The 17,916-nt window shown below is 45.1% G+C and overlaps 1 protein-coding gene across 1 annotated transcript in view; it reads left to right on the top strand.

The window, feature by feature from the left end:
- Positions 1-429: 429 nt before the first annotated feature.
- The window catches only part of LOC133806860 (transcription factor MYB106), a 35,084-nt gene continuing 17,597 nt past the window's right edge, over positions 430-17,916 (top strand). Inside the window, 4 exon segments of the mRNA XM_062244946.1 lie at positions 430-562; positions 688-817; positions 943-1,043; positions 1,046-1,081. Of these exon segments, the coding sequence (XP_062100930.1) occupies positions 430-562; positions 688-817; positions 943-1,043; positions 1,046-1,081 (400 nt within the window).

Here is a 17,916-nt window from a genome sequence, read left to right on the forward strand (position 1 = left end):
CAGAGACCTAACGGAGGAGGCTAACGGAATTACACTTTTACTAACTTTGGGTACTATTGCCACTAAAAATAAACATTGGGTCTATGCTGCGTACAAAACCCAAACATGGGTACTTATGCCGCAAATATCCCAAAAAAAAATACAACTTCAGTTTGGGCGGGTTGACCCAACCAACCCGGCCAAAAAAAATATCACTTCAGTTTGGGCAGGTTGACCCGACCAACCAGCCCAAACTATTGGAAGGGTTAAATTTATTTTTTTTCTTAATTTGGCAAGTTACGGGTTCACTTTTGCTAACTCAATTATGACAATGGACGTGTAAAAATGTCTTGTAACCCGACCAATCCGCCCAATGATCAGCCCTATATGTCAGTATGTCCCATGGAGAACCCGCCCATAAATTATGATCACATAGATACATGCACATTAATGGGTCTTTCTCCATTTTGTGATGAAAATGGTCTCAAGAAAGGGCCCTGGACTCCTGAAGAGAATCAACAACTTGTCCTTTACATCCAAAAGCATGCTCATAGAAGTTGGAGATCTCTCCCGAAGCTTGCAGGTTCTTTTATTCCTAAATACATATGTGTGTCTATATACATATATATATATATATATTCATGTCTATATGCATATACAATTCTGTAGTAGTTTCTTATTTTAATAATCTTATTTATATATATTCAGGTCTAAACAGATGTGGCAAGAACTGTAGGTTAAGATGGACAAATTACTTGAGACCTGACATCAAGAGAGGCAAATTTTCTCAAGATGAGGACCAAACAATTCTACACCTCCATTCCATTCTTGTAGTATTGTTATTTCCAACCATTATTATTTTTTAAGAAAATAACAAGATCTCTTTTTCTCTCTCTCTCTCTATATATTAATATTTATATTTTTTTCTCATGTACGTACATGTGTTTCTGTTTTAAAATTAAGATGGTCTACGATCGCCACACACTTACCGGGACGTACAGTCAACGAAATAAAGAATTTCTGGAATACCCATTTGAAGAAGAAGCTAATTCAGATGGGTTTCGATCAATGACCCATCATCCAAGAGCCGATCCGTTTTCAAGTTTGCCTTATCTTATGGCTGATCTCGCCAACCTTAAACACCTATTTCAGCTTAATAATAATAATAATAACCTTGATCACCAATATGAAAATGATCACTTCTGCTTGACTAGACTTCAACTCCTTCAAAGTCTCCTAGCTCCCAATATTCCACGTCAGCTTCTACTTATGGAAATGCAGATCATGATCATCACATATTGGAGCCTGCATATAATTTCTCGAATCCAAATATTATTAATCTTCCCATATTTTCTACTACTACTTCTCAACCACTCCACCCTATCAATCCAACCCTACTATAATAATAATAATAATAATCAAGACTCGTTGCAAGTTCCTTTCGGTTGTACTACTTCTCAAATGCTACCTTCTTTGACTAATAATAATAATAATAATAATAATAATAATAATAATAATTGTAATTATTATGATGACCAAATTGGCCACCAAGGAAATAATAATTCCAACTTTGCATCAATGGTCAGCCAAGGAGATAACCCACCCCAGGATGATCGTGACCCTTTATGGTTATTTCTTCCACCGCTTTCTCCTTGTTCTAATTATAATCATCATGTTATGTCTCCAAATGTCACTATTGGTCAACATGAAAAGTCAACGAGCAGTCACAGTACCATTCCCGGAGACCATGCTGCCAGTAGCACTATTTCGCTATGGCGGTCCAAGTATTACAAGTAGTTGTTCGTATTAGCCTGAAGTTTTTCCTTGTGGTAATGATTCAGTTATGCACAGGATCATTGATTAATTAATACTAGAAATTATTGTCACGTGCATTGTACATCTTAAGATCAAGGTTATTATCAGTACATCTTTTATTCTTATATATGTGGAAAACTATCGGGTAGCTATTGTTTTTAATTTTTAGTATTTTCAGTAGTATATAGATAAGTTGTAATAGAGTTGACTGTTATGGTTGGGTGTCGGAAAAGTCTAGTTTTGTAGTAGTGATGACGACATATAATGTAGTTATAGGAGACCTTTCACAAATTTTCAGAAAATTCTGAATAATTTAGGAAGCTGAAATTAAGATTTAAATAGTGTTGACGCGGTTCTTCGGCAACATGTAATTAAGAGAAGAAGAGAAAGAGATTAGTACTTAAAAGTAGAACCGCCGCAGATATGAAATCTTTGTGAGAAGAACTAGGTGACCCTAAACACGTTTTTTAAGTGGTTCGAAGGTTAAAATCCTTCTACTCCACTAGTCAATATTATTGATCTTTTCTGGGTAATTGGTTTACAAAATATATAGTTCTTACAAGACTATTTTTTCCAACCCCTATCAATTCCCAGGGTCTCCATATTTATAGGAGAAGGCACCTGGAAATTGGTAGGGAGGTCATCCCGTGACCTTACCATTTGTCATATCAAGTCTGTGATATGCATGATTACTTCCTAAACCTGACACACAAGTGTGGTCTAATCAGTATGGAAGGAGATAATGGGCCGCACGGCCCAACCCATCCGTGGGTGTCTGAATACGCACGTTCCTGCGGCGTATCCGAGAAGTCAGGGGGATATCGGACACGTGATAGCAGGATTATGCACGTTTATCTTGCGTGTTGACCTCCCATAGGGTCAGAGCTTCCCGAGAAGCTCGCTACCGGAGCAATCCATAACCCGAGCTGATCCTTCAGTGGTCGTCGGATGTTGTTCCCAGCTCCTGGAACAACAAGAAGGAGCAGGAAACTCCATCCCCTCGAGCTAGAAAGGGCCCGTCCTGAAGATAAAGCCTCTGGCCTGTGGGAGCCTCGGGCTAAATCATGTTTAGTCCGAGGATCGTCCTGCTAATCAGCCCGTGGGAAATCCAGGGCGTACATCTGCCCCCCAAGCTCCTGCTCGTGGTCCATGACGTCAGACATGGGAGACCACAGTTGGAGCTTTTAGACTTCTCCCACAACCCTTCGCATTCCATGCTTTTCGCATGCGTCTGATACGTGGAACGCCGCGGGTGGCGACGGTACATTCTACGAGAACCGCATTAAATGGCCTAGCCTACTGTCCAGCCGTCGTTTCACATTTCGAGTGGAGGGTCTCCCAGGAGCCTTTTACACGTGATCCCCCCTTGTATAAAAAGGGGGTGGTCATCCCACGCACGGACCACCTTACCATTCAGAACCTCTCAAATTTCCTTCTTTTCTCTCTGACCTTCCGAAGAGCAAAACCCTCATTTCCATTGCTCTCATCTTCTCCGTTCACGAAGCTTAAGTGTGCGAGTTCCTTCAAGGCCTTGGAGACTACTGTGCCAACGAAGCCCCTACCCGCGCAGCAACCTCGCTCACCATCCAACCCTATACTGTAAGTCTTCTGTCCCTATTTATTTTTGAAAGCATGCCACTGTAGCCTAGGTAAAAATTTTTACTGTAGCCACATGCAGAGGTTTTCTGGGTCGCGCGGATATGGAGGGTGATGGCCCTTCTTTGATTAGGGCACATTTGCCATGGGACATCGCCTTAGAACATGGGTTCCATGATTCTTTCTTAGGAACAATTTCTGGTAGGATCCGTAGGAACTTTGGGTGCAAAAACCGGGTAGCTTAGGGAATACGCCTTAAAAACGGTTTTGCCACGCCTTGCCTGTTGAAACTTTCCCCCCAAGGCAAATTTTTTTTTTCTTACTCTGAGCCATCTGACACACGAATTCCGAGTAATCTGGGATCTGTTGAGGGCATAGGCGCGTGTTCCTTGGAACGCGTGGCACCACTCTCCACGGGCTGGGCTTACCCCAGCTCGTGTACTTAATGCTTGCCTCACTCTCCTGCTTGGGTCGCCTTTTCTAAAGTGTTTTCTTTTGTTCGATAGGCGACCAGATGGCTCCAAAGAGAAATCTGCCACAGAAGAATGTGGGAAGTTCGGCCTCCCAGAAGGATAAAGGAAAGGCGGTGGTGACCAGCTCGCCAATTCCTCACTTTGGACCGGCGGTGGAGAAGCAGGCCGAGGTGGCTCCTGACGCATTTTTCGAGGCGGAGAGAATCGTCTCGAAGATAACCAGCCAGGCAAAGATCACCAAAATCTTCCTTAACCACAACATTCCTCTGGGGAAGACCTCCGTGATCGCCCGACCTGCTGCGGATGGGGAGAGGAGCTGCACGCCGCTCGACGAGTCGTTCGCGGCCTGGAGCGGGGAACACTTCAAGGCAGGGGCCTTCCTCCCCCTGGATCATTATTTTGCTGATTTTCTGAACTACGTGGGGTTGGCCCCATTTCAGCTCCCCCCCAATTCCTACCGTCTGCTGGCGGGACTGAGGTATTTGTTCCAAAAGCATGAGTGGGAGGTCCCCACTCCTGCTGATATCTTGTATTTCTTCTGCCTCAAAGCCAGCCCGGACCAGCGGGGGCGAGGCGACGGGTTCTATTACTTAACCCGCTTCCCTAACACAACAGCAGTGATCGAGCTGCCGAGCCATCCAAACGACTTCAAAGACCAGTTTTTTATGTCTACTGGGTTCCGAAACTGCGATCATCATTATTTCAACCGCCCTCGTAAGTAATCCTCCATTTAGCTCGCCTTTTAACGGTTATCTTATTTTAGCCCGTCCCTTATTCCAATTCTGATTTCGACCAACCTTGCAGCCATCTACTCGAGGACCGAAAAGTCCGTGACCCTCGGGGGTCAATACGACACACTGGCGAACCTGCCTCCCAGTGAGAAAGACTACCGCGTGCTCGTGACGGACGAGACGATGGTATTCTGCAAGCTGATTTTCCCAAATCAGACTTTGAATTTGAAAAGGCCCCGGGGGCCTCCCCCAGCCCGCGACAACAGGCCGATCGTCGCGGAGGAGGTCGCAGATGACGAAGGCGAGGAAGAAGGTGAGGAAGTTCCTCTGGTGAGGAACAGGAAGCGGAGCTTGGAGGTCGCCCAGGGGATGATCGAGGAGAGGGCCCAATCCGGAGCAGCCGCGGGTCCTTCCGGTCAAGGTAACTTTTACTTATTTAAGAACGTAGATAGGGCCACTGCAGACCCCCGGCTGGTTAGGTTCAACCCTAGGCAGCTCGTCCATCGTCACCCAAGGAATCCGGACCTGGACACGCTTCTGCTCCACTGCGTTGACCAGCTCGTGCTGGACAACCAAGAGAGTCGGCCCAAGGGTACCGTAGTAGTAGATAATACCCTAGCCTTTAGGTCGGCCATTTTTGAGGAGTACGGGACCAATTTACGCACGTGGCCTGCGCTCCAGAGGGGCGTCTACGCTCCGGGGATTAGGCAGTACGTAGAAGAGTCCAGCCCCGATTCAGAACCGGACCTAGAACCTTCGCCAGTTCGTGAGATAATCGTCCTAGGCTCTTCCAGCTCGGGGGGTAGGGCTCCCTTAGTATTTGCTTTCTTATTGCCTTTATTTCTGTATGATTGCTGATAACCGTGTTTTTTGCTCTTTGGCAGAAGAGATGTCTCAGCCCGGGAATAGTCTGCGGGGCGTTGTGTTTGGTGGGAATCCCCCAGCGGGGCCGAGGTTAAAGAGGCTTCGCGAGTCCAAGAGCTCGACCGGGGTCTTCACCAAATCCCCAGCTACGGAGAAGGGGAGAGACCCGTCATCCCAGGTCGCGGGGGCGAACCTCCCTGTCGCCAGGACAGGACTCATGCATCCGCCACCCCAACGATCTCCACTGGCCGCCCAGGACGGGGTAATAGAGGTCGGGAATCTGGCCGCGGTAGCCCCGGACGTGCGTATCCCGGTCGACCCCCGGGCTCTGGAGAAGATGCCCGAAGCATTCCGGGGTACGGTGTACGAGTCGGCCAGCTACGCCGTCAGCCACTATTACAATATCAGGGAGAAGGAGCTCCGGGCCATCGAAACAACGAGCCCGGTCCGAGTTATAGAGTCCGCTATGGACATGACTTTAACGGTAAAGTGCCCCATTCTTTTAAGGCTTTGACACTCACACGCCGCCTTTCTCCTTCCAGTTTGCTAATTTATCACTCTTTTCTTGCAGGGCATGGCTGCCGCCTATAGAGGCATCGTTAGGACCAAGGCCCAGCTCGAGGGTTTGGAAGCAGATCGCCAGACTGCCCTCCAGGAGTCTCAGGAGGCGAGAGACGCCTTGGCGGCCTCAAAAGCCGAGCTAGAGAAGGTCCGCTCGGAGAACCAAGAGCTTAAACGCTCCCTGGCCGCATCCGAGCTAGAGAAGCTTCGCTCCGAGAACCTAGAGCTTAAAAACTCCCTGGCCGCATCGCGGGCAGACCTTGAGGTGGCGAAGGCCGAAGTCCAGACCTCCCAGACCGCCCTGAAAGACGAGCGGGTCGTGTCGGAGCAGTCCTTACAGGACCTATTCTATCACTGCTGGTCCCACAATCCGGACGCGGACTTCTCCTTCATGCCGCCGGACCTCTGGGCATTCCTGTTGCCGCGGCTTCAAGCCCGCCTGAATAAGGAGGCTCCTCCATCGGAGACTGGAGAGGCCTCTGCCGCGGCGGAGCAGGGTGAGACCGCGACCTCCAAAGGGCCAGCTGATGGGGCTTAGGATGCTTCTTGTTTTCGTATTTTGAACTCTTTTTTATGTGAGGCGTTTCCGCCTCGAGACAATTTGCTCAACCAGTTTTACATATATATTTTCATGTATTTGGTCATAATTTATCTCTTTATTTTTATGAACGTAGTTCGAGTTAACTTTATCCGTATCCCGGGCTCTTTAAATAAGATCCGCGTTCAACAATTTTCTAGTTCACTCCTAAGTTTTCTGACCTGGTTAAGACCAGGAGCTTATTTTGAAAAAACTCAGATCGCGTCAACTTTTATCCGTATCCCGGGATCTTTAAAGAAGAACCTCGGTCAACAAATTTTAGCTAACTTCTAAGTTTTATGACCTGGTTAAGACCAGGAACTTATTTTGAAAAAACTTAGTTCGTGTCAACTTTTATCCGTATCCCGGGCTCTTTAAAGAAGAACCTCGGTCAACAAATTTTAGCTAACTTCTAAGTTTTATGACCTGGTTAAGACCAGGAGCTTATTTTGAAAAAACTCAGATCGCGTCAACTTTTATCCGTATCCCGGGCTCTTTAAAGAAGAACCTCGGTCAACAAATTTTAGCTAACTTCTAAGTTTTATGACCTGGTTAAGACCAGGAGCTTATTTTGAAAAAACTCAGATCGCGTCAACTTTTATCCGTATCCCGGGCTCTTTAAAGAAGAACCTCGGTCAACAAATTTTAGCTAACTTCTAAGTTTTATGACCTGGTTAAGACCAGGAGCTTATTTTGAAAAAACTCAGATCGCGTCAACTTTTATCCGTATCCCGGGCTCTTTAAAGAAGAACCTCGGTCAACAAATTTTAGCTAACTTCTAAGTTTTATGACCTGGTTAAGACCAGGAGCTTATTTTGAAAAAACTCAGATCGCGTCAACTTTTATCCGTATCCCGGGCTCTTTAAAGAAGAACCTCGGTCAACAAATTTTAGCCAACTTCTAAGTTTTATGACCTGGTTAAGACCAGGAGCTTATTTTGAAAAAACTCAGATCGCGTCAACTTTTATCCGTATCCCGGGCTCTTTAAAGAAGAACCTCGGTCAACAAATTTTAGCCAACTTCTAAGTTTTATGACCCGGTTAAGACCAGGATAGGACTTAGTTTGTGATAACTCTTATCCATAGATAAAAGTTAACACCTAAGTCGTTAAGGAGACCTGGATATATCCGGGTACCATATGCCCCCCAAGTAACTGGGAAAGGGTCTTTCGTTGTTACTTTAAAATTACCCTTGCAAATAACGAGAAACATTTGATTTTTATTTATACATGGGAGGTGACCTTCTAGGTCATTTTTAGCTCGGTCGGGGGTGCTCGTGCAACCGCGGCGAACCGCTGACATTTGTCGCACTTTTTTACGTATGAGATCGAGTCTTTGGACAGAGTCGGCCAGTAAAAACCCTGCCGAAGGATCTTCAAGGCTAGGCTTTGCCCCCCAGTGTGATCTCCGCAGAATCCGTCATGAACTTCCTGCAGGATGGCCTTCGCCTCACTTGGAAGAACACACCGGAGGAGAGGTAATGAATGCCCACGTCGGTACAACACCCCCTCGACTAGCGTATCTCTCGGAGCTTGATAAAGGACTCGCCGTACGTCGTTGCGCCCTTCGGGTAACTTGCCCTCGACGAGGTACTCAACAATGGGAGTCATCCAGGTCGGCCTGATGTCAATCATCTCAATATCCGCTCGATCTCCGTCTATGCTTGGTTTGTCCAAGAACTCAATTGGCACCAACCCCAGGGTTTCTGCCTCCCCCGAGGTGGCGAGCTTGGCGAGAGCATCTGCATTGGCGTTCTGCTCCCGAGGTATCTGCTCGACCGACCCTTGCCCAAACGTAGATAATTCGGATTTTACCTTAGCCAAATAAGAGGCCATCTTGGGACCCCGCGCCTGATACTCGCCTAAGACCTGATTCACCACGAGCTGGGAGTCGCTGAAGCACTGGACAGAACTTGCCTTTAGCTCGCTAGCTATCCTAAGTCCGGCTAACAAGGCCTCGTACTCTGCCTCGTTGTTGGACGCCTTGAACCCGAATCTCAGCGCCGAATGGAATCTATGTCCTTCTGGGGATATCAGAATAATTCTGGCCCCGGATCCGTTCTCGTTAGACGAGCCATCAACGAAGATCCTCCACGATGAGCCTGAGGATGTGAGCTGCTGTGAATCTTCTGATGGGATCTCACGGAATCCCTCGCATTCTGTCACGAAGTCGGCCAAGGCTTGACTTTTTATGGTAGTTCGGGGAGTATAGAAAATCTCGAACTGACTGAGTTCGACCGCCCACTTTAGCAAGCGTCCCGAGGCTTCATGCTTTTGCAAAACCTGCCTTAGAGGCTGATCGGTCATGACGTGTACAGAGTGGGACTGGAAGTATGGCCTGAGTTTTCGCGAGTCCGTGATTAGGCAGAACGCCAGCTTTTCCATCAACGGGTACCTTGACTCAGCTCCGAGGAGTCTCTTGCTGATGTAATAAACCGGTTTCTGAGCCTGGTCCTCTTCTCGAACCAGAACAGCACTAGCTGCGTCCTCAGTCACGGCCATGTAGAGGAAAAGAGGTTCTCCTACCCTGGGCTTTGATAGCACAGGTGGCTCAGCCAGGTGCGTTTTAGGTCGAGGAATGCGCCCTCGCACTCTACTGTCCATTCGAACTTCTTGTTTCCGCGGAGCAGGTTGTAGAAAGGCAGGCACTTGTCGGTCGATTTGGAAATGAACCGGTTCAGTGCCGCCACCCTTCCTGTGAGTCCTTGGACATCTTTCCGCGACCTGGGGGATGGAAGCTCGAGCAGTGACCTGATCTTGTCGGGATTTGCCTCGATTCCTCGGGTATTGACTATGAAACCCAAGAACTTCCCCGATGCGACACCGAAAGTGCATTTCTGAGGATTGAGCCTCATGCCATATTCTCGCAGTATGTTAAAACATTCTTCCAGGTCGGCAACGTGGTTGGTGGCAGTCTTTGACTTGACAAGCATATCATCGACGTACACTTCCATGTTCTTCCCGATCTGATCTGCGAACATTCTATTTACCAGCCTTTGGTAGGTAGCTCCGGCGTTCTTTAGACCGAACGGCATGACCTTATAGCAATAGACATTAGTCGGGGTCATGAAGCTGGTGTGATCCTGGTCTGCTGGATTCATCGCGATCTGATTGTAGCCCGAGTACGCGTCCATGAAGGACATGAGCTCGTGCCCCGCCGTGGCATCCACCAGTTGATCGATCCTCGGCAACGGAAAGCAATCCTTGGGGCAGGCTTTATTCAGGTCGGAAAAATCAATACAGGTCCGCCACTTGCCATTGGGCTTTGGAACTAACACGGGATTGGCAACCCAAATGGGAAATCTGGCTTCGCGGATAAAGCCACATTTCTTGAGCCGGGCCACTTCTTCTTCAAGGGCCTCGGCTCGGGTTGTCCCTAAACGCCTCTGCTTTTGAGACTTTGCAGGGACGCTTTTGTCTAGGTGGAGCGTGTGCATGATTACGATCGGACTGATCCCTATCATGTCCTCGTGCGACCATGCGAATACGTCTAGGTTCTTTTTCAGAAACGCGGTCAGATCCGCCTTTCTTCTATCGCAGAGGTTCTTTCCGAGCTTCACCGTCCGTGAAGGGTTTTGTTCATCGATGCCTACCTCCTCGAGATCTTCAATAGCTTGGAGCTCGGACCTGTCCTCGCCTACTCGGGGGTCAATGTCCTCGCTTAAGGAGAGCTTTTCGTCTTCGGAAACCCGAGGTTTTTCAATCTCAGGGGCCGCCTTGGGTCCCTGCGATTCCTCTTCATCCTGAATGGCCATCGCCACCTGCCCGGGTTTAGATTTTCCCTTCATGGAAATGCTGTAGCATTCCCTGACAGCGAGCTGATCGCCCTTGATAGTGCAGACCCCTGTCGAAGTAGGGAACTTCATGGCGAGGTGCCGGACGGATGTGATGGCTTCGAAAGCAACGAGCGTTGGTCGGCCCAAAATTGCATTGTAGGCAGCGGAGCAGTCAATGACTACGAATTCGAGCAGTTTGGACACTGTTCGGGACTCGTCGCCTAGGGTGATCACCAGCTCGATCGTTCCTATCGCTGCTGACCCTTCGCCTGAAAAACCATATAGCATCATCGAGGTTGCCTTTAGCTCGGAGACGGTCAGACCCATTTTTTCTAAGGTTGAACGGAATAGGAGATTCACCGAGCTCCCATTGTCCACTAACACCCTCCTTACTCTCCGGTTGGCGAGCTGGACTGCTACGACCAAGGGATCGTTATGAGGGAATTGGACATGGCCCGCGTCCTCCTCCGTGAAAGTGACTGGTTGTTTCTCTAACCTTTGTTGTTTTGATTGACGCTGTTCCGGGACGAACTCCCCTCCATTGTGGGCCTTCAACTCATTTATGTACCTCTTCTGGGCGCCTCTGCTCGTGCCAGCCATGTGTGGCCCTCCAGAGATGGTGGAAATCTCTCCCTCGACCACGGGGGGAGGGACGTCCTGATCTACTCGAGGTCCAGGTTGACTGGCTGGGATCTCCGGAGCGGGTCGACCTGTGGGGACCCTGTTCCACGAGTATTGCGCCAACGGACCTGCTCGGATGAGAGTCTCGATTTCATCTTTGAGGTGCCTGCAGTCGTCGGTATTGTGTCCGACGTCGTTATGAAAACGGCAGAATTTGGAAGCGTCTCTCTTTCCCTTAGGGTGCTTTATTGGCTCCGGTCTTTTCCAGGGGACTCGCGTAGCGTTGGCCAGGAAAATATTCTCTCTGGTTTGGGTGAGCTCGGTATACGCTGTGAACACGGGCTTGAATTTATCCACGGACTTATTCTTCTTTTGACCGTGCTGGACGTTTTCACCATTTCCTTTTCTTTTGCCGCCACCGGGCTGGCTGCTCTGCGTGACGTCGGGAGTCGCTACTACGATCTCTGTTCCCGCCCCAGCGGGCTTCTCGAGGACCTGGCTGGTCCCCGCGGCTGAAGCTTCAGCTTCCTCCAAGTTTATCCATTCTTGGGCTCTGTTAAGGAATTCACTAACTGAGCTGACCCCCCTCCTTTGAATATCCTTCCACAGATCTCCGCCTACTTGGATCCCGGTCCTCATAGCCATGAGTTTGGAGCTGTCGTCGGCATCTCTGGCTCGAGCAGCGACATTTGCAAATCTGCTCAAGTAGGCTTTTAGCGTTTCTCCAGGTTGCTGTCTCACGTTAGCTAGGGAGTCGGCCTGGACCCTGGCGGCCTGAGAGGCGTGGAATGCCCTCTTGAAGTCAGCCGAAAAGGTCTTCCAGGAGCTGATTGACTGCCTTTTACTTTGTTTGAACCACTGCCTGGCAGGTCCAGTTAGGGTGGAAGGAAAGATCAAGCAACGAAGCTCTGGCCCGATGTTATGAGCCATCATTAGGGTGTTGAACATCCCTAAGTGGTCAGATGGGTCTCCATCCCCGTTGAACTTTGACAAGTGAGGCATACGAAAGCCAGAAGGGTATGCCGTTGCTGCTATGTTGGGGGCGAAGAGCTCCATCTCATCCCCTGAATCATATTCGTCTTTTTCTTTCTCTGACAGGAGCTTCTTCATCAGCTCCTCCATTTGAGTTAAGCGCTCTAAGGTTTTGTCCTGAGATCCTGGGTTATTCCGGGGTTGTTCAACAGCTCCGGACCCGTTGTACATATTAGGCGGGTTATTGCCCCTCCTATCTGGAGATAGGTCATTTGGGGCATTCCCGCCATTACGTACTTCGGATCGGACCCCAACTGAGCGGGCCTGGCTACCATCCCTAACTCGATCCTCTCTGTGAGAGTTGAGGCGATCTCGAAGGTCGCCTCCCTGGGTATTATGGTGACTTTGTGCTGAACTTAGTCGCTGTCGCAGGTCTCCTCCCGAAAGATCACTCCGTGCACTACCGGTCCAGTGACTCCTGCTGGACAGGCTCGATGTGCGTCTTTGGCGGCTCTGACCTGCTCCTCCTCCCGGCGCCCTGCTGCGGCGGGAAGGCCCGGCCGATGGCGGGTCTCTCCTACTATTTCCGTAGGAAGGGATGTCTCGGACGGTCTGAGGAGACGGATATCTGATGGGAGAAAGAGGATGCCTGACCGGAGAGGCGATCCTAGTGCCGTCTGGACGGACTAAATTTGGTGGGGGCCTCTCGGCCCTGCCAGCTTGATGGTTTCGCGCTGGGCGATTCGGACGAGGAACTGGACGCTCTTCGGGGACGGGCTGACGTCTCCGGATCTCCTCGGCCCTCCTTTGGGAATTTCCCCTATCTCTTCTGGGCGTCCTCGAGGAAGGCTGAGAGCTAGGGGTTGATGTCCTAACCGAACGGCTGTACTGCTGTGGTTCGGTCTGAGGCATTTCCCTGAAGTTCGCCTCTTGATGGCGTGATGAAGGGGTGGAGTTGGCTGCAGGGAGTCTACCCGAACGGCTATACCTGGATCGATTACTCCGGCGAGACTTAGGAGCCTCGCCTTGCCTCTCTCCAACGTTACCGTTTGTTGTGAGAGGGGGTAGTCGACTCAGAATATCCTGGATTTGCTGACCAGCTGCTGCTAGCTGGCTCCTCAGTTGAGCATTCTCCATCTCCACCGCAGTATAATAACCTGGATTCGGATTAGGCGGCCGGGGCGTCGAACTACCAGTATCGTCTTGGCCGGCCGGCTGCTTTCCTGGCCTCTGCTGGACTTCAGGAACTTGCTCCTCGGGGAGGGCAACATGGCGGGCCTCCTGCCCATCATGCTGTTCTGTCTCGTTGCCATGTTTGGATCGAGTGGTCACCATAGTTGTATGTTTGTGGTAGTACTAATTAGATTCGCTCTCAATGAAAGCACCAAACTGTTGACGCGGTTCTTCGGCAACAGGTAATTAAGAGAAGAAGAGAAAGAGATTAGTACTTAAAAGTAGAACCGCCGCAGATATGAAATCTTTGTGAGAAGAACTAGGTGACCCTAAACACGTTTTTTAAGTGGTTCGAAGGTTAAAATCCTTCTACTCCACTAGTCAATATTATTGATCTTTTCTGGGTAATTGGTTTACAAAATATATAGTTCTTACAAGACTATTTTTTCCAACCCCTATCAATTCCCAGGGTCTCCATATTTATAGGAGAAGGCACCTGGAAATTGGTAGGGAGGTCATCCCGTGACCTTACCATTTGTCATATCAAGTCTGTGATATGCATGATTACTTCCTAAACCTGACACACAAGTGTGGTCTAATCAGTATGGAAGGAGATAATGGGCCGCACGGCCCAACCCATCCGTGGGTGTCTGAATACGCACGTTCCTGCGGCGTGTCCGAGAAGTCAGGGGGATATCGGACACGTGATGGCAGGATTATGCACGTTTATCTTGCGTGTTGACCTCCCATAGGGTCAGAGCTTCCCGAGAAGCTCGCTACCGGAGCAATCCATAACCCGAGCTGATCCTTCAGTGGTCGTCGGATGTTGTTCCCAGCTCCTGGAACAACAAGAAGGAGCAGGAAACTCCATCCCCTCGAGCTAGAAAGGGCCCGTCCTGAAGATAAAGCCTCTGGCCTGTGGGAGCCTCGGGCTAAATCATGTTTAGTCCGAGGATCGTCCTGCTAATCAGCCCGTGGGAAATCCAGGGCGTACAAATAGCTTATTGCACGTGTCTATAAATATTGAAACAAGCACGCGCGTAACAAGCTGTTTAAATATCGATTTTAACATCTTAAATTATTTAGAATTTCCTGAAAATTTATGGAAGGTCCCTTGTAACAACACTATACAATGGCGTATAAAAAAATTAGAGTTGCATTTTATTTATATGTACTAAAAATATGTGTAGATAGTGATTAATAATAGTCATAGTGATACCTTATATATATATATATAAACCGACTTGGATTCCAAACCACATTGTACTATGGCTGAATGAGTAACTCTGAGTGTTATAATTAAAAAAATGATGTGTTATGGTTATTATTGTTAACAGGTCTCACTTGGTGGTACATGAATGTGTACTTGTCTGAAAAAGGTGTGTAAGGAATTGGCCCACATAATCATAAAAGAAATTGAAGAACAACCTGTTGTAACTAGTTTTTGTTATCAGATTTTATATTTTTGAATTAAAAATTTACATCTAAATGAGGGTATTTCTGTAATTGTAGGTAGTAGTTTTTTTTTTATTGTATAATTATGGTATATTCGGTAATTTCCCTATCCTTGGTGTCATGCATATTGTACCAATTCAAGCAATGCAAAAGAACAATGCACACTAAAGACATTGTGAAGCACAAATATTTTGATTAGTTTACACGGTTAATCAACTATGATTCATAGTATTTTCAGTTCTTTTTTTTTTGTTTGTACTAGCTTATTTTCATGGAGTTGTGTTATTAATTTTTTGAATTAGAATTTAGTTCCATTTACGTATTCTTCTTACTGGAAGATGAAAATATTTCATTAACAAATTAAATGTGTTCATCGAATATAAAAACAAGCATGTTAAGAATAAATAATTTTTCATAGTCAATATATAATCAAATTTGAATAACACCCACAAGTTGCATCTTGTTCAAGAAACAAAGAGAAATTATCTAGTAATTAAGGAAAAACAATAACCAAGTAGTGCATAATAGTATTTTATGTAATAGGGATCCATGAAATTAAAATTGTTGTTGCAGTACTCAACTGACATATCGAGTAAAGTCATGTGCATTACCAGAATTGTTAGGCATTTGCTGATGTTACAATCACGTCTGTATCACTTGATGAAATACTAGGTGAGAAAAGGAGTTAACCTTCAAAAATGTCGCATTTGCTTACTTTTTCGCTTGTGACTATCACTATAAGAAAAAGACTCTACAGTGACGACATCTATTGCGACGACTCCAAAGTCGTTGCTGTATGTAGTTGAAATCCACGAAAAATTCTTTTTTCTTAATTTTTTTTTAAAATAAGCTACAACGACGACATGTCATCAACAACACATGACCAGGTCCTCCAAATTCCTGGTACCCGACGATCAGAAATTTCAAGGGAACAAGAGGCGGGAACTGACTCTATGGCGATGACATGTAGGGTCTTCATCGAAAAAAAAGAGGGAAATATGTTTGTCTATAGCGACAACTTGTCGTTGCTATAGTATGGGGAGGGAACTCAACCGCCCAGAGTTTGTTGCCTATTTGCACCCCCTAGAGTGATGACTTGTCGTCGTTATAGAGTCATCGCGGAAAATAATGAGGGAAATATGTAATTCTAGAGCGACGACATGTCGTCACTGTAGGACAGGAGGGGAACTTAACCGCTAAGAGTTGGTTGCCTATTTTTCACTCCTTATAGCGACGACATGTCGTCGCTATAGAGTCCAATATAATCCACTGGTCAGTTATTTAGTACTCTATAGTGAAGACATGTCGTCACTATAGGACCCAAAAAAACGTGGGAAAGTGAACCACCAAAACATTTAAGTCAAATTTCACTGGTTATAGCGACGACATGCCATCGTTGCAGGGTCGACGCGTAGCGTACTAGAGGTTTCATGTACTATTCACTATCCTACAACGACGACGCTGTATGGTCTCACAGTTTAAGTGAAACGGTGCGTTTGATATCAACAACGACCGTTTATTACCAATAGCGACGACATGTTGTCGTTATAGAACCCTTCGATATATCTCCCAAGCCGATCCCTTCTCCATTTTCTCAAAACCTTTGAACTTTCAGAGCTTCTCCTTCGCCTCAGACCGCCGCACGCCATCGCAGGGTGCCTCCCCAACCCATTTTTTTATGAGGTTCATGAATCTATACCATATTCTTTCTATTGTGCCCTTAAAATTGTAGTTTTTTTTTAATATATGTGTTGTATTTTGTATAAATGAGTTTTTTTCTTTTTTCAGATTCCATTGGAGCCCAAGCCCGAGCTCTTTCCTTTGGATAACTCCCCAACCCGAGCCCTTAAGTATTGTTTTTAAATTTTGTATTGGTTTTTTTTTTGTGATTGATTAATGTATTGATAAAATGTTAATTTATGTTTTCAAATTGTGTAATTAGTTATTCTAGATAGTGTTAATTTATTTTTTTCATTTCAGATTTGTATGGTTGTTAATTTGATTATATTTGTGTTTTTTTTTAAAAATATTGTGTGATTGATTAATGGTTAAATTATGTTTTTAATTGGGTCATTGGTTATTTTAGATAGTGTTGAATTTTATTTTTCATTTTAGATTTGTATTGTTAATTTAATTATATTTGTGATTTTTAATTTTGTTTTATGTTAATTTAATTTAATCAACTGTTATGTTATAAAAAATGTATGATAGGTTAGATATATGTACATAAATGTGAATATGTGTATAAATGTGAATGTAAATTATATTTTTAAATTGTGTGGTAGGTTAGATTAATATGATTAGATGTTTATAATATATGTATGATTAGGGTCTGGTTTATATGTTTTTACGCAGATTTTAAATTTTGGGATAGGCTAGATTACATCCGTTATGCTACTGAAATTTTTGTAGATTTAATAAAACTAAGTATTACAAAGTAGTTTTAAAACTTGCGTGATTAAAATTTTTAATTAATAAATTTTAAAGTAATTAATTAAAAAATTATAAAGTGTAAATTAAAATAATAATTTTACAAATATAAAACTTTATTAATATTTTTTATAAAATAAGTAGAAATTAAAATAATAATCTTTAATGGTAAATTAATAAATTTATAATTAAATATTTTTTATTTAATTAATTTTATAACATATTCATAAAATTTGATAATATATGTAGATAAAATAGGTAATTAAATTAGCTATACTCTTAGAATTAAGTTAAAATTAAAATAACAATTTTAAAATAATAAAACTTTATTGTTATTTTTTTTTTAAAAAGTGAAAATTATATTAAGAATTCGATAATTATTAAATAACATAATAATAATTATAATTTAATATTTGATTATATACTGAAACTTTATAATACATTCATAACTAACAATAATATATATTCATAAAATTTAATAATTTATTCATAAGATTTCATAAAATTATTAGCAAATAAATGTAGTATTTTATGATTATCACATCGTGATAATTTATTTTACACTTGAATCAGTTATGATGATTGACAAGAGTTAGATAACTAATAGACGACGTAACTCTAATGAATTTTGGAATGGTCTTCAAACATTTATACAAATGGCCAATAATCATGTGAATGGTTCGGGAGAAGTCAGATGCCCATGTGTTCAGTGTGTCAATATGATGAATCAGAAACTGGATGTGGTGGAGGCTCACATACACAGATCTGGGTTTCTGTAGCGATACGTGAAGTGGACCTGCCACGGTGAAGTTGATATGCCTCCAATAGTGGACCTACCATGGTGAAGTTGACAAAATAGGAGTTTGATGGCTACATGTGGAAGACATTGTAGACA

Source organism: Humulus lupulus, chromosome X (assembly GCF_963169125.1).
Source record: "Humulus lupulus chromosome X, drHumLupu1.1, whole genome shotgun sequence".
In the NCBI taxonomy this organism is placed as follows: domain Eukaryota; kingdom Viridiplantae; phylum Streptophyta; class Magnoliopsida; order Rosales; family Cannabaceae; genus Humulus; species Humulus lupulus.